Source organism: Galleria mellonella, unplaced genomic scaffold (genome assembly GCF_026898425.1).
Source record: "Galleria mellonella isolate WM207_F2 unplaced genomic scaffold, CSIRO_AGI_GalMel_v1 utg83, whole genome shotgun sequence".
Lineage (NCBI taxonomy): Eukaryota > Metazoa > Arthropoda > Insecta > Lepidoptera > Pyralidae > Galleria > Galleria mellonella.
The window spans coordinates 3,863,984-3,887,100 of record NW_026442162.1 but is presented as its reverse complement, the minus strand read 5'-3'; the positions used below and the strand labels follow the sequence as shown (position 1 = coordinate 3,887,100).

The 23,117-nt window shown below is 33.5% G+C and overlaps 1 protein-coding gene and 2 long non-coding RNA genes across 3 annotated transcripts in view; 1 reads left to right on the top strand and 2 right to left on the bottom strand.

Moving 5' to 3' along the window:
* The window catches only part of LOC113517777 (zinc finger protein Gfi-1b), a 93,082-nt gene that overhangs the window by 26,411 nt on the left and 43,554 nt on the right, over nt 1-23,117 (top strand). Inside the window, exon 2 of the mRNA XM_052901915.1 lies at nt 8,324-8,452. Coding sequence (XP_052757875.1) covers nt 8,324-8,452 — 129 coding nt within the window. The remainder of the gene's footprint in view (nt 1-8,323; nt 8,453-23,117) is intronic.
* On the bottom strand, nt 1,056-3,054 carry LOC128202266 (uncharacterized). The gene is made up of 2 exons (XR_008253688.1): nt 2,940-3,054; nt 1,056-1,705 (listed from the first exon to the last, which is right to left on the bottom strand). It is a non-coding gene; the product is annotated as an uncharacterized LOC128202266 (long non-coding RNA).
* Nucleotides 5,773-17,494, bottom strand: LOC128202267 (uncharacterized). The gene is made up of 2 exons (XR_008253689.1): nt 17,453-17,494; nt 5,773-8,443 (listed from the first exon to the last, which is right to left on the bottom strand). It is a non-coding gene; the product is annotated as an uncharacterized LOC128202267 (long non-coding RNA).

The following is a 23,117-nucleotide window of genomic DNA, read 5'->3' as shown; positions in this document are numbered from 1 at the left end:
TATCTCCACTGACGTCAGGACAGAAAGCCTTATTATGAAGTGTTATTATCATGTATGGAACAATGATATTGCAAATACGCTTTTATTTTGGCATTGAACATTTATCCAATATGTAAATGAACTAGTTGTATGCCACGGATTTACATGCACGTATTAGAAGAAATTTTGTACGTATAATTTAGTATAACTGTAATTTTAATTTCATACAAATTTTTCAATAATTTCAATAGTAATATTAGTCTGTAACAAACATTTACATCAGCCACTAATTATCCATTGCTGAACATAGGTTTCTCACATTAGAGGGGTTTTGCCAGTAGTTGCCACGCTTGGCAGGTGAGTTGGCAACTGAAGTTAACTTTTAGTAATGTATTAAGACAGACGCTACTGCCTACTCCTCAAACATTAAGTTCCCTTAGTCACCTCTTACGACACCCATGGGAAAGGAAGAAGTGGCCCGTTTTATGCTGGGACCATACAGTGACAGCGATATTCAAATATAGTATTAATTATAAATCATGATCGTCAATTTAAATATCCAAACATGTTTCCAAATATTTATAAATAATACCTCATAACAGGAAACACTAATTATAAACAAATATAATTAGTGTTAAAAATGTAATAAATGAGATTTCTCATGTCATGTTTTACAAACAAAATATTGTTGTTTTACAGCATTGCAATATTGCATTTATAATGCATTGTTTATATACAGATTAAACTGTCGAAGATATTTTATTAAAATTTGACATGACTGTTCTTGAATCAAACGGAACAAATTTTAGAATGTGTGTGTGTGTGTGTGTGTGTATATATGTAGGTTAGTGTGAGTGTGTGTCACAATTGACTTATTTTTATTATTATTTTAAGGGCTTTTACCTTCTTCAAATATATCAGACCTATCGTACCCTAAACTGATTTCTCAAATAAAACTTTATCTACTTTCCCTAGACACGGAAAGAGAAGAATTAATGGGCATCAATAATTTACGGAGATGTTCAAATATTTCTGGTTTAGGTTCAGCTAATATAGATTGAATAAAACCAACACAATTGACTTTATAATTGACAAATTTTATAACACAATTTACTCATAAATACTCCTTTAGAATTATGTACATAAATATTTCAATTTGTGAACGCAACATCGAATTATCCAGCGGTCCACAAGTAGCCGGATTCGCCGAGCACACTTGGCACTTTCGGCACGCTGCGCAGGCGCCACCGAATCGCTCTCTTCCTCTCACGCGCACTGATTGTCCTTGCTCTTATCGACCTTATCCTGTTTTGAGATGTCCGCTCTAATTCTGAGGGAACTGTTTATTCGTATATAAGTCGCTGGTTTTGTTGTTTGATATTATTTCTCGATAAGTATGTAAATGCAATTAAACTAAAGTGGCCCTTATTTATACGCTGGCAAAGTACCAACAAGGGATAGGAAGAAATTTAATCAATTAACCTATTGTGAAAAGTTTATAGAGACACGATCCACGATGATAACCAGAGAATACCGAATAAAGTTAGATCTGATATAATAATATATATGGTCAGCAATGGGGCTATTAGTCCCTGTTTTTATATGATGATGATATTGTGCCAAAATCTTGACTTCATTGCGAACAATACCTGAAAAATCACTTAGAAAATGGCGAAATGATTTGGATGCATATTGGGTTGAAGTTTGTACTGTGCAAGAATCGAACCTGAAACAAATGAAAGTAGAAGGGAGAGCGATTTATAATAATAGGGATTAGTAGCCTTATTACTATTAATATAAGTTGTCTAATCAACCTTCTCGTGGTCGCCCCTGAAAACCATTGTGCTTAACTCCAAGCGAATTTATCACGATAAGCTAACCTGATCTATCTTTTCATCCTCACCTATCGCCACTCACTGGTGGAAGATGAAGCAGTGTGTTAAATCGCTACAGCACCAATCAAACATTTGTTTTCGGTTTTATTTATTAATCGTTTTTATATTACTATTTACAAAATTCGAAATTGACATATTTTTCTTTTGTTTCCATTCACGGTCCTAGTCTTTCAAGTTCTTTCCGCCAATATACATATATTCCCAATTTCCATACCTGGTATCCTTTGTTGGCCACAATTTCTATGGGACCAATCTGTTAGTATATCTTTTCAGATAAAAAACAAATTTCCCAATCGGTTTAAAATTTACGGAGTTATAAGATACGAGTAACAAATATAAAAAGAAATAAAACCGAGAATCTTCTTCTTTTATAAGTCGATTGAAAACCCAAAACAAAGTTTACTAAATACTGTATTATCAACAAATTTTGCAGTGATTACTGTTCGCATACATTCCGATAAGTTTAATCACTTAATCCACTTGTAATTATCTATTTAATTAGTTGTAGTTAGGTGTGTTTAATTGGACACATTAAAATTATATAAATTACATACTATGACAATTAATAGAAACTATTTTGTTACAAAAAATATAAATTATACTCTAATAGCTATAGATTAAATCTAATTTCCTACTGCTGGGAACAGATTTCTTCTTGTTTTTAAAGCTTATGTTTATTTTTATTCAATTAATGAACTCGCTGTGTTTTTGTTGTTTCCGACAACTGTTTCAACTTCATTCGGAAGTCTTCTTATACCAATCGTTAACTGTCCACTGCTGAACATAAGTCTCCACCATGACGAGGTGCTTTGCTAGTAGTTGCCATATTTAGCAGGCGAATCGCTATTGGACTTCGGTGATAATTAAAGAGCGACGCTGCTGCCCATCCCTCGACCATTAAGTTAGTCGCTTCTTACGACGCCCATGAGAAAGAAGGGAGAAACTATTTTCGTCTTGATCAATTTATATAGAATCAAACAATACGACTTTTTCGAGTTTTATAATCTAAATCGTTACGTCTCGACCAGAGACATCTTTAATTAGTTCTCACCGTCCTAAGGTTACCTGAAGAGATAGTTATTCAGTGATAAGACCTCCCATTATTGCCTCTTTATTTTGCTTCTTGCAGTTATAATCTTCTTTTTATGTATACATTGTTATGCAACTATATTACTCTTTGAAAGAGAACAATAAAGAGTTTACAATCCTTCCTTCATGACTGAACACCTAAAAAAAATTCACAGTCATTTACAAAAAAAATACATTCAAATTGAAACCCCTCTTTTCGAAGTCGGTTAAAAATCAATTGAGCAACTCATCAAAGCAATAGAACAATGACAGTGGCCTGACACTTCACGCGCTGTGAAAGTGATTGCGAGAGCCCTAATACGCGGGGGCAGGAGTCGAGTAAATCAAGACGGGCCAATTCGTTGACATGACAAACTTTCAATTGGACAAATTGCTGGCAACACCACTAATGCAACATGCTAAATTGTTTGCTCTTAGATAAGACTTGAGAGTCTTGGAAGAGCATGATATTTATAATTATGGTCTGGTCACAGTAGAACGTAACGATAAGGTTTGTTGAAATTATAACACTGTAAATAAAATTAATAACAAATCAAAACATTCAAGATCTACCCTAAGCAAGTTGGCTTTTAAACACAAATTGCGCATCTATTTAATAGAAAAGTCACTTTCCCTTTAAACTTCTCTTGCTGGTTACTCTGTATGAGTCATAGATTGCTATTTGCTCTTCTATTACAGTTGTTTTATTTAATTGTTTTATACAGTATTATTTTATGTATTTATTATATGTATATATTTTTTTTATTTAATATGTATGTTTATATTAGTCTAATTGTATGTTTATATTACATGAATATATCAAGTATTTTTATTTTTCCTCTATTCAATTATGCACAGCTTACGTGTTTCTCGGTTTGCCCAATGATTGACTGGTAGAGAACACCGTCCAGTGTAAAGTCCGCCAAATGTACAATACATAGAATTTTACTGTAGATTACAGTTTAAATAAATAAATAAAATAAACATTCAATCAGTTAATCTATTTTTGACTTGTATTACTATAAAACAGCAGCGGACAATGTTATGTTTAAGGCCATTATTTGTTTTCATTTTCCTGAAGTTCTATCAAAACGAACTTTATATAAAATCATATTTTTATTACAGTTCCTGAACGTATTCCATCTAATAGAGATAATTCCGTTTTGCTTTACAAAAATAATAATTACACGTACAAACACACGCACGCACGCACGCACGCGTACACGCATGCTCGTACACACATACGCAGTACGTAAGTACGTACCCACGCACACATAAACGACGAGATGTTGCGTAGATAATTTACATTGTAAATATTTTAGTTGAATTTAGAATTTGTTTCGTAACAAGCAAATTTTTCCTCCACAATGAAAATAGGCTACTTCGTAAGCAACAAAATTAATATGTAATCAACAAGACTCTATTGATTGAAAATTGAATAGCGAAAATTGATTTTTTTAATCTTAATAATTCACAAAATAATTTAAGGAATTTTAAAATCGACTTTTGTAATTCGAAATAAATTATCAGATTAAAGAATAGGTGGGACTTTTATTTATTTAAAAAAATTATTAGGTACTTTTTTTTAAATGGATGATAATGGAATGGTAACCCCACCCGCGCTATCGGTATACACCGGCGGGGCACCAGTGAAGGATGATAGGTGAGGATGAAGTAGGTCAGTTAGCCCATCGTGACGAATTTAACAAGAATTGTTCACGATGGTTTCCAAGGGGAACCGCGTGGAAGTCGACCTAATAAGGTATATTGCTAGCAATGGGGCTGTCAAACTCCATTACTAACAATCCTTTTCCCCCAATTATTAGGTACTAGCGGCCCGTCTCGGTTTAGCACGGGTGGACATTTTTACATTTTAAAAAGTGGCCATTAAGGCTGCACACGCGATGGAAGCTTAAAATGGAGTAACTTCTCCCGTTTTTTCAACATTTACCTTCACTGCTCTACTCCTATTGATTGTAGCGTGATGAAAAATAAAACAAAAAAAAAACCTGCTCAGGATTATGAAGAATAATTGTACCAAGTTTCGTTAAAATCCGTAAAATCCGTAGTTTTTGTTTCTATAACGAACCTACAGACAGATAGACAAAAATTTTACTGATTGCATTTTTGGCATCAGTATCGATCACTAATCAGCCCCTGATAGTTATTTTGGAATTATATTCATGTACAGAATTGACCTCTCTACAGATCTATTATAAGTATAGATTTTGACATATTCTTAATAATATAATGAATATATAATCATATTACATTAGGTACCTATACCTACACAGCTGTTTCTTTTAATTCCAAGTTTGAATTATTAAGTTTAAATTTACAGAAAATGTTACTACAATGTGACTTTTTAAATGAAATTAATTTGATGAAATATAAATAAAAATTATTTATAGTAAAATAGAATATTTACATGTTTATAATAAAAATTGAATAGAGGAACAAAACATATGGTAAAATGTCAAGCAATCACTCACTACCAATTGTTTCGGGAAACATGAAAAAGTTATTATAATATCCTTTGATTTTTTTTTCTCGTGTTCGCTAATTAAAAATTGACCTTTCATGAGTTCACACAAATGTCGGTGCCGTGTTATGTCAAATCATAGACACGGCAGATGCGTGTGAGTCATGTGTCGTAATTGTTGCGTGGTGCCGAAATGAGGAAGTGACCTAATAGATGGATAGAAATTGTTCAACTCATATCGTTTTACGGAATTTTAGACTATGCACAAGTAAATATTAAGACGTACTCAAGATGATCATTCGTTCTTCTTAGTGTGGGACACATTTAAAATAAAAACATATAAAAAAGTTAAATTTCTACCACACACCAAAGTCATTTATTTACTTTTATGCAGTATTTTTATAACATTTTACTCTAGTCGCTCGAAACCCTTAGTTCAAGGTTTATTGAGTCTTAGTTCAAGATAGTCAACTAATTAATCTTACTGGTCTAGTTCTCTAAACAAGTGGCAAAAGAATTCATCGACGGAATCGACATCACTAGCGAATCTGTTGGGTAGAATGAGATAACATTGTCGGATGTCTCATTTAAACTTATGAACTCGTTTTCGACAACATTTCCATCGATGGATTCGCTTGCCACTTGTCAAGAGGGTCAGACAGGCGGGCAGAAACCAGGTCCGTACTTAGGCAACAATTTGGCTAGCTGAATGACTACTGACTTATTTAGGACTTATACAGAATCGTTAAACTAAACAATTTGAAAAAAATGAGATCTTTTTTTTTAAAATGGCTTAAAAGTGTTTGTTAATATCCAAAATTAACACAACATAAATACATTTTGTTTTTTATACAACTTAGAATGGCAAACAAGCTGACGGCCCACTTGATGAAAAGTGGTAACCGTCGCCTAGAGACATGAGCACTACCATGGACATAACAGAGTATACTGTTTCGCCCATTATACTATAATATACATTTAATAAAAAAAAAATGTAATTTACAAATTATGAAGACAATAGAAAAAAAATTCAAAACGATTTATCAACTCACAGTATTATATCAATAAAATATAATAATAACTCAAGTCAATGATAAAACGCAGATAAACAAATCTTACATTGTGTAAAATTTATGATATCTTAACCTTTTTAATACGTAATATTTATAAAATAAAATAAAATAAAAATAAAAAAAATATTTATAGGACAGAAAATCATATTTCTGTCCTTTACTATTCTTCTACGTATATCCGAGTACATTCACGTAAAATATAATTCCTTTACCCTTTTTCAATATCACACATCATCATTATCATCATCATCATCATCATCACATCAGCTTTTAACTATCCACTGTTGAACACAGTCACCCTTCGGGGGTTTTGTCAATAGTTGCCACTCTTGACAGGCGGATTGACAACCGCATTTAGGCTTTAGAGATATTTTAAGAGGGACACTGCTGCCCATCCCTCGCCCTTCTTAGTCACCTCTTACAACACCTACAGGAAAGTAAGAAGCCTATTCTATGCCGGGACCACACGGTCAAATATCAGACATAGAGAAATAAAAACGTCAACATGCAATAGTAATTCTTTTTATTTATAAAAAAATATAATTGCTATATTCGTGAGTATTAAAAAAAAAACATCAGATACGTGAAATTGAAACTTACGGTTAAGTGTTTTATAGCGATAGTTACTCAAGTAATAGTCAATTTATTACACGTTTAACTGTTCCTTTCATCGCTAGTCAACCAATTAATTTCAGTTCAAACTATTAACATCGTTTACAGTATTGCTTGCAGTTCAACAGTTAAAGTAATGGAATATTTTTCTTTGGCAAACCTTTAGTAGAATATATATAATATATATATATGTACATTACAAAACAGTTTTATGTTCTGGATAGGTTTAAATTTAATCTGTGGTCAATGAATTTTTTAACAGTTTGCTTTTTTATTATTGTCTGTGGTAAAAAAGAAATATTAATCTATATTATAAATGTAGGTATACAGCCATGTATTTTCTAATGGTGTAACAAAATTAATATGAGACTGATTCGGGAGTAAACTCTATGAATTAAAAAAAAATGCTACTAAAATCGCCAGCCATACCAGAATCGCCTAAAGTGTTGTTCTTTTATCATATACATGAGTAAATTTGCCATATTATCCCGGCATAGAATATGCCACCTCTTCTTTTTTAATAGGTGTCATAGACGGCGACCAAAGGAACAAGGTCGAGAGATAAATAGCAGCATCCCTTTTAAAACATCACCAAAGCCTAACAGCGGTTGCCAAGCCGCCTGCAAAGCGTGGTAACTATTGACAAACCCTCCCAAATGAGTGGCCTATATTCAGCAGTGGATAGTTAACGGTTCATATGGTATGAGTACATAAAAATACGATCATATTCTTCCTTCTTTTTGAAGCCGGTTAAAAAACAAAATTTTAATTTGTTACAATAAATCAAATAGATCAGAATACTCTTTATTATTTCCTTCAAAAGATTACAATAGTAAACTTATTATAGATACAAACAATTACAAGAAATGATCACAGTGAAAAAACAATGGGCGACCTTTGGATGGAGAGGAGTAATTATAAACAGTTTGATTGGAGGCACGATGAGAATTCTATTTTAAATGCATATGGAGATGTAATCCAAGCAATAATATAAATAATGAATATATATCTGAATATTTTTTTTAACGGGTGGTAATGAAACGGTTAACCAGGGGGAACCACGTGGAGGTCGATCTAATAGGGCATATTGCTAGCAATGGGGCTGTCAAACTCCATTGTTAACAATCCCTTTCCCCCCATATCTGAATATAAGAATTACTTTTATATATTATTGTAAGACTAGAGATGTTTTTCATTTTCACTTTCTTCCACAGGAGTATCGGCGAGCGAAGCTTTAAGAAACGGGATATGCCACTCTCTTTGGGGCGCGCCAGCGTCCAGACCCGAACCCAGGCTAGCGTCTCCTCCACCAATCCAGAACCATGACACTTATCCTGTGAGAGGTAATTATTTTTAATATAACTAAATATTCCTGCGGAAATGTTAAAAATACAACTAATATAAAGTTGTATAGCATTGTAATAGAATTCATTTTATTTCAAACTTCAATAAGTCTCTCGCCAATAACGCGACATTAACTGCTAGTACTAATAATCGATGGTTTATATGAAATGAATCTTATTATAATTGATATAAGACGTATTTTTTAACATACCAAGTTCAGTAGATGAAAAAGATTGTCTCAAAAAAAAACTGACTTCAACTATGATGAAACCAGTTATTTTGATCTGAAATCTAAAATACTGAACCGATTTTGATAAAACTTCTATGGGTCTAATATATAGGTATATCCTGACAAATAAAATGAGGATTTTTCAAATCGGTTTACAACAGATCTCCATCTGTTTGTCTGTCTGTTTTGAGGTAACAAACATAAAAAAAAATTACCACCGAATTGAGAATCTCTTCTTGAAGTCGGTTAAAAATCAACGTAAACCGTAACTCCAGGATCTACATGAAGGGAGGCAATACAATATGGCTTACAACGTCATAGACTGCGTAGAACGTGAATTCCAATAAAGGGTAATACTAAATCCCACGACTACAGATTTGGGCCTGACATATCTTATCGTGAGCCCGTCAGCCCATATCGATGGCAAAATTACGTTTGTTTTATGACTTTGATTTGGTGTCGGCAGCGACAAAGGTGGCTCATCGATACGCTATCGTGTTCAAACGAACTACATGTTATGATGGTTGTAATTTTTGTATCGAACATGAAATTTTGATAAAGCCGATAAGAGGTACGGTCCGCATGAAAATAGGTTATGTAACTACTATATATCTACATTGTATGAAATAATATACATAACCTTCAAGAAAAGAGTATATTCTTTTTTAAAAGGCCGGCAACACACCTTTAATGCCGCTGGTGTTGTGTGTTGTGATGGTCACTTACCATCAGATGAGCCGCATGCTCGTTTGCCTCCTGTGTTGTAAAAAAAAAATAAATAAAGTCGCTTCCCGCCGTCTGTACGCTTATATCTTATCAACTACGCGACATATTTTAATGTGGTTTTCACCAATAGATAGAGTGATTCAAGAGGAAGATTTATATGTATAGTTTAACAAAGTTTTGTGACAGTTTGTTAAAATATGACGATAAATGTTCAAGATGTCGGAAGAAATCAAGTCGACTGAGAGCTTGCTTTAAAAATGATGCCTAATCCGTTTAAAATATAACAAAACTGTATATAGCAGTATTATTTCTCTTTTATAAGTCCGCAATGGCATATGTTTATCTTTTAAGAATAGCTTGCCCATTTAATTAATATTTGACGGAACAAGCTAATGCAAAAAATGTAAATAAACAAACTCTACTACCCATGCGAAGCCAAGGGGGATTGCTAGTTAAATTAATTACATTATTGTCTGTATGTTTCTTTCAGCATGACATAAATACTACTTCATCAAATTGAATGTGGTTTTCGCAGTTGTAAACTTGAAGGTCTAACTTAACCAAAATGCTTATGTTTTATCTTTATACATTGTCTAGAAGTGATTTGTTTTATTCGTTATTCTACTTTTGAAATCCACGCATACGAAGGAGTGGTTAAAAAGTTTATTTAATAATCATGTTGTTAACATGAGGATCGCTTTTTTACTGCTGTAGGCTATTATATCCATTGACAGTGTTATATCCAACTTTATTCTTATATAATATTATAAAATAGTCAAACAATTTGCTTTCTGTCGGTACTCTGACCGCGTCTCAGAGTTGTAAATCCGATTTGGACATATGTACCTTTGTAAGCAAATATTAGTTTACAAGATAAGGTTTTGTGGCACGACTGTTTGGACGGTATAGATTGTTCGCATTTCGACGAAACCTCATAAACACGATGTCTGTGTGTTCGTTCAGAATCTATGTACTAACTTCACACCAATCTTTTACAGGGTAGTCAGAGAATTGAGTTGTAATGACTTTTATTATATTGCCTCATTTAGTTTGTGTGCAAGTCTTCTTTCCTTTCTATTCTCTCTGACTTCTCTTCAAATCTCTTCTTAGAAATCCTATCACTGCTGAACTTAAGCTTCCCCCATAGATTGCCATGAAGAACGGTCTTGAACCACCTGCATCCACTGACTCCCTACAATATATTTGAGATCGTCACTCCATCTAGTGAGTGGTCGTTCTACGCTACGTTTTACAAGATATAATATTATTAACATTCATAATGAAATAAAATTTGTATAGAAATAATACCACTTGTAATGTATAACTATGTATAAGACATCGGGAATTTAATCTTCTTGAAGGTTTCAATGTTTTATCTATTCTAGAGATATTTTCCCTGTAATTTGATTATGCGTAGAAGAAAATGTCTACTCTAACAGCGCACAGTGGAAGACCGCCACTTAACTAGATGGTCAAATCGAACTTCAGCTTGTGGCGAATTGTACAATGATGAAATTAAGCAGCTGTTATTAATCCTTAAGCACTAAATTAATCATTGAAACAAATGTGCATTAATATAAAGTTTAAACGAAGACTATAGAGTAACCACAATGCTCGATCAATCAAAGGGTAGCATTCGTGCAAGTCAAGGCTGGTCAATATTTGCCAAATGGCTATATACGGTCACGACATTTCTTGTTTGCCCTATTATTCACGACAATGTTTGACTATGTCCCGCCAAATGGGACTAAGGGTTGTTGGACATTAACAAATTCATTTTCTAACCGACTGATAAATAAATATAGAGTTTTTCTTTTTTATTTCATACCACTAAAGAGGCAAATAAGCATACAGCCCGTCTAATGGTAAAAGGTTATGTAGTCCATGAATGCCTGTAACACCAGGGCTGTCACGGTGCCATTGTAAACCCTGAATAAACCTCAATTAATAGGATTTAAAAACCCCAATACTGTAATCTCTAGAAAACTCTAAAGTGATATTTCTTCTGGAATTTTTAACGGATTAAAATTGCTTGATGGATTTTTAAGTCATTAGACAACAACATCCACAGACTATACTTGTAGGTACATGATATAATTATATGTAATAATTATTACTGTAGCTGTAAATTGAAACTTGACAAAATTCGTTAATTTTAACCAATAGAAAATATAGATGCCCCACTACTGGGCAGAGGAATATTAGTCTACCTTGCTGTTCAGGTGGATCTGAAATAGTGTTTCCGACTTCTCCATTCTCTCGAACTGATATAGGTATATGGTTCCTTCTAAGGGTGCTTTGTTCCCACAAACATATCAAAAGCAGTTATTTAGATTTAAAAAGCAAACTACACTATATACTTTATTATTCAGACTACAATGTGGTCCATTTTGTTAGTAACAATTTTCTTAAAAACTATGTTAGTAAACTACTAATCCGATTTTGATAATAATCTGTGGAACTACTCTGAAAGTATATTTTTTCATATGAAGAAAGAACTTACTATATCGGTTTATAAATGACGAGTTTTGAAGTAGCAACCAAACAGAACTACCTCCTTTTTTGAAGTCGGTTGTTAAAGAATGGTGATACTAAAATATTTAGTTATATAAATTGCCAGCTGGATTTTTGTGACATCATGTGTTATCAATTTATAATAATTGAAGTTATAAAACAGTTTTGTAAAGATATAAAAGGATTTAGCATGAGTATAAAGTACATAAATCATACACAGATAGTAAAGGTCTTATTGCTATAAGATTTAATAAATCCATAGACCTGAATATGTACAATCTGTCACATCCAATGTGCATTTATAAGCTTGTGGTATCAAGGCTTAAAGATTTGAAGGAATCATTCGACAAATTACATACATAGGTACGAATAAACAGAAAAATAACTCAGATGGAGTTCTTAATTTGAATTTTTTTATGTCAATCAAATAATAAATATCTTCGAACGGCTCACCATTTACAGAGAATTCATCGCCACACCTAAGAACCTAAATTGTCGTATACAGTAAGGTTTTAGAGCAGTTGACTCCTGTGAACATTCAGGTTTTTGAATGAACTCCTACCCGAATTATTCTCTAATAACTAGGAAAATATAAGATTACTCAAAAAAGTTTATAAAATTTTTTTAAGGTTGTCAGTGCATACGTGACACCCCTAGTGTTGCAGGCGCTCATTGGCTACAATGACCGTTTACTACCGTATGTTTGTTTGAAACTTTTATGATACAAAAAAACAACCAATATTTTCTTAGGCATCTTTCATACTTTCGCCAAATATCTAATAGTTTTAATCTAAGGTTCTTTAATGTTTTCTTGATTCGGCTTAATATGTGTATGCCCTAACAAACTTGAGTCGCCCCGCTTGTGTAAAGTTGCGTGACTTCTCGCTATGACAATTCAATTTGGCGTCGGTCATTTGAATTATTCACATTTGTGATTGTTCCACGCCACTCTTACTAGTGCAACAAACAAAGGAACGGTCTGTTTGTTTGTATTTCTTTATACGTTGACTCTTTTATATGTTTAACAGGTACGTGCTTAAAACTTTATATTGAATACGAATTTAAAATTTAATTCCAGTATTATAGACCACCAACTAACAAATTAAGGTCCAACAAATGTTGTTTTGGCCTATATGCGCCTATATCTTTGACCTATATCCTATGAGCGCCTACAAGGTCCATTTCTTATCAGAATAAAAAATATTCTATCTCTCAAGTTAAATTAAACAACACAATCATGTTTACAAAATTTCATTGAAATTTGTCAAATGATTTTTAAGATAATCGCGAGGGAATGGCGTGATTGGAAATTTTTCTGTACATTTTAAAATACTCATGTCGTATTAAATATCTCACGGTATTCTTATATGAATTAATAAAAAAAAATTATATAATTTTAAATTTAATCTTAAAATACTACTGCAATCTCTAGAACACGAATTGACCTCTACCCAGATCCCCCTAGAAACCATCGCGGTTTATTCTTGTTGGATTCATTACGATGAATCAACTGACTTGCTCCCTCACTGGTCTGATCGTACAGATAGTGCTAGCATTCCATTATCATTCTTAAAAAATACCTTAACTCTCATAATGGCAACATACGAATGACGTCATAGAACTTAACAGTCTATATGGTTACCAGTAGCCATCAAAAATTCCATGTTAAAAAAACACCGTTTCCTCGAAATTTTGTAGTTTACAGCCCCAATATTTCCAGATTGACTCAGCCTATTGACATCCCTCAATTTGCTCTGCATGAGTATGTGCCCATGCAAATCTGGGACGGGCCGTACGGTACAATTTCTTGCTACAATCGTATGTGTTTAAAAAAGCAAGATTGTAAAGTTGGTCATTATCACAAATCCAGTCGTTTATCAAATGTGTGTGTTAATCTCAAAGGCGCCGCGTGTGACATTTCGTCATACGACATACGTGCATATTGTATATGTATTTTTTACGTCCAACAAAAATCAACCTTAAATCTTATAATTATAAAGTTCTTTTATCACTAACGATGTACCATCGTGACCATATTTATGTTTGGATACGACACAAATATGAAGACTGCTATTGTTTCAGCAAATAATTCGAGGAAACATCGAGGAGAAATCGGGACATGCGTACAAAGGCACCGCGAAAGATAATGTAGGGTCACCATGGTGTTAGTTTTTTTGTCTATTTTATTATCGTCATACACTGACCACTGCTGTAGCATAGGAAGAGTTCATAGACTACAATAAAGATAAAGCCAGAGTCACTTGCATCCAATATGCGTTTTATTAATTAAACGCAGCACGGTACGATATCGTATGATTTTATCGATACGATATTATATCGTATTATAGTTATTAAACTATTCTATTACATCGCGGTGATAAAATCGTGTCGTGTCATAAAGTAAATTATTATATTGAGGCACTTTTAAAATTCCACAATGATATCGTACATTTAACACAAAATTTTAAACGCATCTCCGTACAACTGCGTACATTTTGTTCTTCTAATATATGGTAATGATAAAATCGTACGAAATCATGTTATGCTACGCTTAATTATGAAAATGACTATTAGTATATAATTAAAAAATAAGCCGTTAACCGCAGTCAGGCTTTGGAAATGTTTTAAGAGGGACGATGCTGCCATAGTCGAGGGATGACTATTAAGTTCCCTTAGTCCTTAGTAGAATAGTTAGTTAACCGGGACTACAAGGCGATTAAAAAATATAAAACATCATAATTTAATTTAAATTTTAAAAAAAAGTAAGTCGAGAAGAAAATAATAATTTAATTTATGAATTAATTAAATTATTATTTCATGACTTAATAATGTGGTTATTTATACGACCGCAGTGATATCTAAAGGCATTTTATTCACATAATTAAAGGTATTATAAACCTATTAAACAATATTTAATCATTTAGACACAGTTTTGTTAAACACGCGTTTAAATCATAGCTGCAGTAAAATAAAAAAAAAAAAAAATTAAATAACAACAATAACAATACTAATACCTTATAAAACTTGTCATCCGTACTAACAGATGACAAGTCACCAATTCTCAACCCACGTCACTGGACGTGGGTTGAGACCGTCCCACGCGGAGCCCAGGGCGTGTTGAACCTAATCCGTTCACCCAATATCAACAAGCCCGTAAGATGTCACCGCTTGTAAGCCCTGATTTATCATAGTTATCGAAAAGACCGATCTGTCACTATATACTCACACTAATTCTCACTTGAAACGGATGTGACGAAATGCAAGATTAGTCACATAGTTACGTATTTGAGTATCATTATTTCTTTTTTATTGACATTAAAATATTCCGTTAGATTTTTATATACAAATATCTTGTAAAAGATAGTCATATAATACCATATCTCTCATTGTATTTTCTAAATTTAAAATTAGAGCATTTTACTTCGGTAAATTTTGATATAGATGGCGGCTCCAACCGTAACAAAGCAATCCTATCGTTCTTTTTTTAAAACAAATACAACACGCAGATAGAGTATAATTTATTTCGTATACGAGTTAGATCAGAAATATTTGAATTTAGAACGCGGCATTGTTTGTTAAAATTAAAAACCTAGGAATATCATATTTAGGAACATATTCGCCTTCGACGTTATTCATCCTCTAGTTCTTCTAGTTCTCTCCCGTAAACGTTGAGACTGTGGAATGATCTCCCTGCTGAGGTTTACCCTACACTACTTTTAAACTACAGTATGAGGTTTTCTAAAAATGATATATTAAGTTTTTTTTTAGGTTGGCAATGCGCATATGATATGAGACGTTTTATAAAAGCAATATAAATCCAAAACATTTTTTTTTTAATTTTTCTATCTGTATATTTTTTCTGTTGTTATACAAAAACTGCTGTTATACGAAAGTGAAACTTATATTTTTGTATATGTTATATTCCCAAACCCACGCGTACGGAGTCACAGGCTAAAGCTAGTTTAAATTAAAGATAATTTTAATTAAAAATACAATGATTGACTTTGATATACTAAACTTCTTTAAGTAGCGAATAATTTCAATAGCTCAGTATCAGTAAATTCCGTTAGAAAAACTAAATAAAAAAAAACACGATTGTAAAGATAAAGTGATAAACAATCGATTATTGAATAAAATAATAAATCTAATCTCTCACAGACCTTCAAAATAGAACTTTGATTACTTTAATCCACAGAGAAATGGATTAATTTTGAACAAATCCGGCGCGATTAGCTCCGAGGTTTTTTAATATATTTTTTTTATTCTACTTTGAAGGCAAACAAGCATACGACCTGTCTGATGGTAAACGGAGTTACCGTAACTAATGGACGCCTATAATATTAGGGATGTCGCACGCGCAACGAATTTTATTGTATATATACTAGAAATTCCATATAGTACTTAAACTCTTTTAAAAAGCAATTACTTATTGCTACGACAGAAAGTATAGTTCTTGAGTAGCGCCTCGATAGGGGCGACCACCACTCCATCCACTCCATCCCACATTCCACTTCATAATTGGAGGAGGGAAAGGTTCAGTAATAAATAAAGCTTTCAGTAATAGGATCTAACAGCCCCATTGCTAGCAATACACCATATCAGATCGACGTCAACACGATCTGGAAATTAACGTGGTTAATTCTTGAATTAGTCACAATATACTCGTGAATGGAGGAAGAACGAAACCGATGCACGTCACGTAAACTGAACACTAGATCTAAAAAAAGAGAAAAAAAGCATACAAAAATGATTAAACAAAAAACTTCTGACTTCAATTGTGACTATCTACTCGCCAGCGTATATTGATAACGCAGACGGGACTACCGTCCCATTTTTACTAAACTAGATAATAGGCTATTTGACAATGTTAAAAATAAAGTGTTAATTACTGTAATCATGTATACTGTATGTATTATGAGTTTAAAAATGGTAATTTACTATCGGAAATTGGAAATATTTTTTTATTAATTAAAATTGAAAATAGTTAATTATGCAGATTTTTCTTATAAAAATCCTGTGGATCATATTTGCTGACGAAATTTTGAGTTCAGCAATGGACGATACAGGTAGAAAAGTGTGCAAAATCTCGCCTCAAACCAAAAGGCTTAATGTCAGTCTGGGATCATCCATAATAATTCACATAGTTCATCTGAACTAAGAATTATCGAGTATCCAAAATAATAGTGAAGGTGAATGAGGTCAAAGAGTAAATTAACTTAAAATACCATAAATGTTACAAGTTTTTTTTTGTTTTTGATGGGTGAAAATGGTTATTTTTATTTGCGCTAACGGGATACGCTGGCGGAGCACCAAATATAGATGAGAATGAAAACACAATTCGTTCATGATGAATTCATCAAATTAACCATGATAGTTTCCAGTTTACGGTCTGAAACACGAATGGGACAGAGATTTCTTCCAAGCAAACGACTTTGTACAAAGTCTCGCTCTGGTGAAATGATTAAATATATATCAAAGTACATAAAAAAAACGTTATTTTTAAATAATTATTCACAATTTATTAACTTACATTGATAAAAGTGAGACATATTTGTTATAATTTAATAAATTGATGAAAACAAATCGAGAATAGGAGACGCAAGGTGATAGAATTCCTTTATATATATACTTCGGTCTTTTACTAATCAAGATTTGGATAATCCTCGCGATAAAAAAGTATTAAAAATATTATAACACGATTGATAATAAGTATTAAAAGTGAATGATAACATTTGATTTATAAGTAGTTCGTGGCAATTATTGCCCAACGTTATATATAAACATGTGTAATTCCATGTTATTTCGTGATTATTTCGCACTTACTTAGTCGTAACAATGTATAATCATATAATATTAGTATTAATTAATCTGTAAGTTTGTTTGAATGTATCTATGTATGTATATGTCTAATGTTATAACGTTAAAAAATGTAAAAGGTTATTTCATCATCATCATCAGCCATTGACTGTCCACTGCTGAACAGAGGCTTCTCGTTTGGAGGGTTTGTCAGCAGTTGCCAGGTGTTTGGCAGGATTGGCAAGTGCAGTTGGGCTCTGATGATTTTTTATGAGGGACGCTGCTACCCATTTCTCGACCTTTAAATTTTCTAAGTCGCTTCATACGATACGAATGGGAAAAGAAATGGTGACCTATTTAATGCCGGGATTACATGGCATAGAATATGTTAGGCCACTACTGAAGGTAGAAATGGCTAATTTTTTTTACAACACAGGGGGCAAACGAGCATGCGGCTTACCTGATGGTAAGTGACTGCCGCCGCTCATGATCACCCACAACACCAGCGGCATTGCATTTAAAAACTCACATGTCCGCCATCTTGGATTGCGACCATTAAAAATAATTGGTGTATCTGTGGAACAGTAATCAAAGATTGTGTCCCACAAAAAATTACTTCAATTGTGACAAAACTAGTTATTTTTGTCTAAAAACTAAATCACTGAAACGATTTTGATAACAGTTCCTTTCAGATTAAAAAAAAGAATTTTCCAAATCGGTTAAGAACTAACGGAATTAACGGAAACAAACATAAACAAAAAATAATAATAGATCCGAATTGAGAACTTCCTTCTTTTTGAAGTCAAATACCTATCAAAATTAATGTAAATGACCCTTATTTTTCATTTAGTTAAATGTACAATCAAAATACCATATAGTTTACTACACAGTATACCGTATATTATGACAGAATTAACCACGCTTCCCGTATGAATTCGATCATTAGTTAAAATACTAATAATCCGTCTGTCTTTAATTCTGATTAACGATTAATACATGACTTGCAACTTTCTATAGAATGTCTGTTGACGTTTTTAAATGACGATAACATGGTTTAAATAACTCTATGTGATAGTGTTTGCTATTTTTTTTTTGATGGGTGAAAATGGTATGGTAACCCCGCCTGCGCTAACGGTATACGCTGGCGGAGCACCAGTGAAGTTTGATAGATGAGAATGAAAACAGGCCAGTTAGCCCATGATGATGAATTCATCAGGGATTAACCATGATAGTTTCCAGGGAGAACCGCGAGGTGGTCGACCTGGTTATATTGCTAGCAATGGGATTCTCAGTCTCCATTACTAACAATCCGTTTCCCCCCTGTTTGCCATGTTGTTCCGGTATAGAATGGTTCACCCTTTCTTTACGCGTGGGTGTCGTAAGAGGTGACTAAGGAAACTTAATAGTCGAGAACGGCAGCAGCGTTCCTTTTGAAACATCAAACTTAACTGCGGTTACCAACCCACCTGATCATCATGGCAACTACTAACATAACCCCCCTATGTGGGGGAAGCATGTGTTCAGCAAACGGACAGTGGACAGTTAACGGCGTAACAGTTAGGTATAAATGCCACGTACATATTTGAATTCGATGCCAAAGAGAATAAGAACAAGACTACCTAATAATGATATAATACAATTTAATAACGAAATATAATTGTAATGAAATACATAAATATTTTTATTAATGGTCAAAGACCAACTTATCCCGCGTGACGTGGATATACGTAGTAGCCTATCAATTAATTATTTGGCCTGGCACCGACTTCCAACGACTTCGCCGGCTGCACTCTTTTTTTGAAGTCGGCTAAAAATGAAAAATAGATTTACAATTTCCACCAAACATATGTAGTAACATAGATATAGAAATGAAATAAACAGAAAACAATACGGCCCTTATAAAACTTCTTCTATATTTCACGTGTAAAATCAATAGAAATTTATGCAGTATTGATTGGCGATTCAATGGATTCCGGCCAGACCGAATGCAGTCCGATTTAGTGCGACCGCAATGAAAATGCAAATTATCTATCCGACCGCGGGCGCGTATTTTTAATTTGTTAAAAGCTCTCGGAAAAATAACAATCTGAATACATAGCAGCGCAATTTGCGGCCTCGCCTTTATAATTAAAATTGCATTAAGCGCACAAATAGGCGGACGTTAATGGCTCTAATGCAACGTGCATCGAAAAAATGCATTTGACTGACGTTCCGTAATCCAATTTCGGTGAATGCAATGCAATGAGTTTTAACTACGTACGTCATAATGTTGCTGTGTGTACTTATTATTGTTCTACCAGATCACTAATTATTTTCTCCTTTTGCATTTTTTACTTCCAATTGTCATTGTATAATTAACGCCGTATATATAATGACATAAATTAAATAATTTGACCGGTTACTTTAATTTAACACTTTTTTTTTTATACAACTTAGAATGGCAAACAAACTTACGGCCCACCTGATGGAACGTGGTAATCGTCGCCTATAGACATGAGCAGTAATATGGACAAAACAGAGTATACTGTTTCGCCCATGATACCGCCCATGCGTTGCTTACTTAGATACTACCATACTTAGATTTAAGCATTTTGTAATAGTAGTTTTTCTCTTTTACTTACTAATAATATTGTATATTGTCTACTTAATTATTGTGAGCATATTGTTGGTGTGTCTTTTATAAATAAATAAATAAATAAAAATTCCTGAGGACTCAGGTGTTATTCCTCTGTACCCTGTAAATTTCTTTGGCCATTTTCATATCTGAAACTGAGAATAAAATTTTGCAACTGTTTTGTTTAAAATTTAATCAAATAAATATCGATGTAATGGTGCAGTGCAATGAAAATAATATAAAAGGAGATTTCTGTAAAAAAAAAATAGTATAATGCACAGTCCTTAAAATTTCAACCAGGTACCTAACTCACCGTTATTAGTAGGTCCTCCAATTGTAGGTAACTATTTTAAGGAATAGTGATAAAAACATAATGCTCCTAAGTAAGATAGTATCAAAAATACATAAAATCATAAATTTTATGTTCACATGCTAACCCAACAATTATATTCTCCTTTTCGTACAATAAAAACTAAAATCAAGCCGTCAAATTATATTATCTAATTACAAAAGAGTATACCCTGAGTGTACAATGAGCCTCAATAATATCTTTCTTTACATTTCACTTCATTACCCTCAGAGGGTGCCATTCAATATTTTGCAAAGCCATAAATTCGAGCGCACTGCTAGGGCGGAACAATGAATCTAAATAACCATTAATATGTTATAAATACTATGGGGTAATAAAACCGTGTCGCGTAGGGAACAAACAAACAAGTGTACGGAGGCAACCCTTAAACGCTGCCCATTGTTAAAGAGAGCCGGGCGTGAATGTTTGGGGGACGAGTCACGAGACTGAGCTATAGCCACGAGTCCTGCCGAATCTGCCCGATTGGTTCCGCTCCAAATGCCGACAGCTGCTCCTTTTCAGATATAGGGGGCGCTCTTCATTAGCGTAACTTGTCTCGTCTCGAGATGGATGTTTGTTTTGGACAGCGTGAGTTTAGCGCTGATGGCCACTTGATGATCAATGAACGTCATTTATAGAGGGACATTGTTCGTAACGATGATTTGGTTTATGAACGCGAAAATAATAAAACAGTTTTAATTATGGGTTGTAATATAATTAAAGATAGAGATCTTTAAATATAAGAAATAATATCAATTAAAAAAATAATGATAAAGGACAAATAAAAAGTGCCAATAAAATAGGCAACAGACGACATAAAGCAATATAAACATGAAAAGTATTATGATAACTTTTGATCTTTAAAAAGATAATTCTAATACACACATGCATGCTTTTAATTTACTAACAATTCCAATATTCAACCAAACAAAAGCAACAATACATCGTGTGTAAGTAAACTAAACAAAACTAACTGTACAACGAAACGGCCAGTTGGCAGTAGTTGCGTTTAGTCCCGCCCGCGGATTAGTGAATTGTAAAAAAGATTGGGGTCCGCATGACCCGATGTGTTAATTACAGGGGTTGGGCGAGGGATGTAACAGATGAAAGTCAATTTGCTGCTGCGACATGATACGGCTCATTTCATTGAGCGACAAGTGCAACACCTGCGCTTTTTCACTTTGCCTATAGCGTAGGGTGTCTTTTGTGTGCCTATGCAAATAATAGGAAAGAATTGCATTGAAATAACTACAATAATAATAGGACATTTATTAAGCAATTTCCAAGTGTACAGGTTTTCAGTTTTGTCTGTGTTTTGTGGTTATGTTACTAGAGTACGTCGCTAGTGTTTTCTTTTTTTTGTTTATAATTCTTTTTTTATACAACTTAGAATGGCAAACAAGCTGACGACCCACCTGGATGGAAAGTGGTAACCGTCGCCTATAAACGTGAGCAGTACCATGGACATAACAGAGTATACTGTTTCGCCCATGATACCCCCCATGCGTTGCCATTCCTGAGGACTCAGGTGTTATTCTTCTGTACCCTGTTAATTCACGCCATATCCCATCCTTCAAACTGAAACACAGCCATGTTAACACAACTGCTTTACGATAGAAACACAAATGGGACAGAGGTACCCAAGCAATCGACTTTTGTACAAAATCTCCATATGCAGCGAACTTACAGAGTACGGAGATAACAGTCTAGTCTCGTCTTTTGGAATGACAACGCATTAATTACATGGGCATCACAGTACTCTATGATGCTGTATTGAAGAGCAAAATATACTTGCAATGAAACAAGATATAATCTTAAAACTTATATCTATAGGTAATTGTGATTATTATGGTAATGTCGTATTTTATTAATAGACTAGCTTTATGCCTGTTATTTCATACGCCTGAATTTTAGAAGTACTCGTAGGAAAAATCATAAAATCACCACTTCTAGATGAGGTAAGACTAGATTTTAAATTAAACCTTCGGGAACACAACTGTAAAAACCACATTTAATTTGATTCAGTCATTTTTTTTTGTAATGCTTCTATAAACATATAGACAGTTAAAATAAAAAAAATGTTTTAGCATCTACCTCTCATATATGTTTTTCTTAAATATGTATCTCCCATGCACAGGCATCGTCTTATTAGGTAGATAGCTAGATAGATATATAATACATTTTCATTACTTACAGCACACAAATAACAACAGACATAGACAGGAGGAAAAGGGATTATTAGTAATGGGATCTAACTAAACCATTGCTAGCAATACACTTTATCAGGTCAATCTACACGCGGTTCCCCCTGGAAATCATCATAGTTAATTGCTGACAAGTTCATCATGGTGGACCAATTGGCCTGCATTCATTCTCACCTATTATCTTCCACTGGTGCCTTGTCGGTGTATACCGATAGCGCGGGCGGAGTTACTA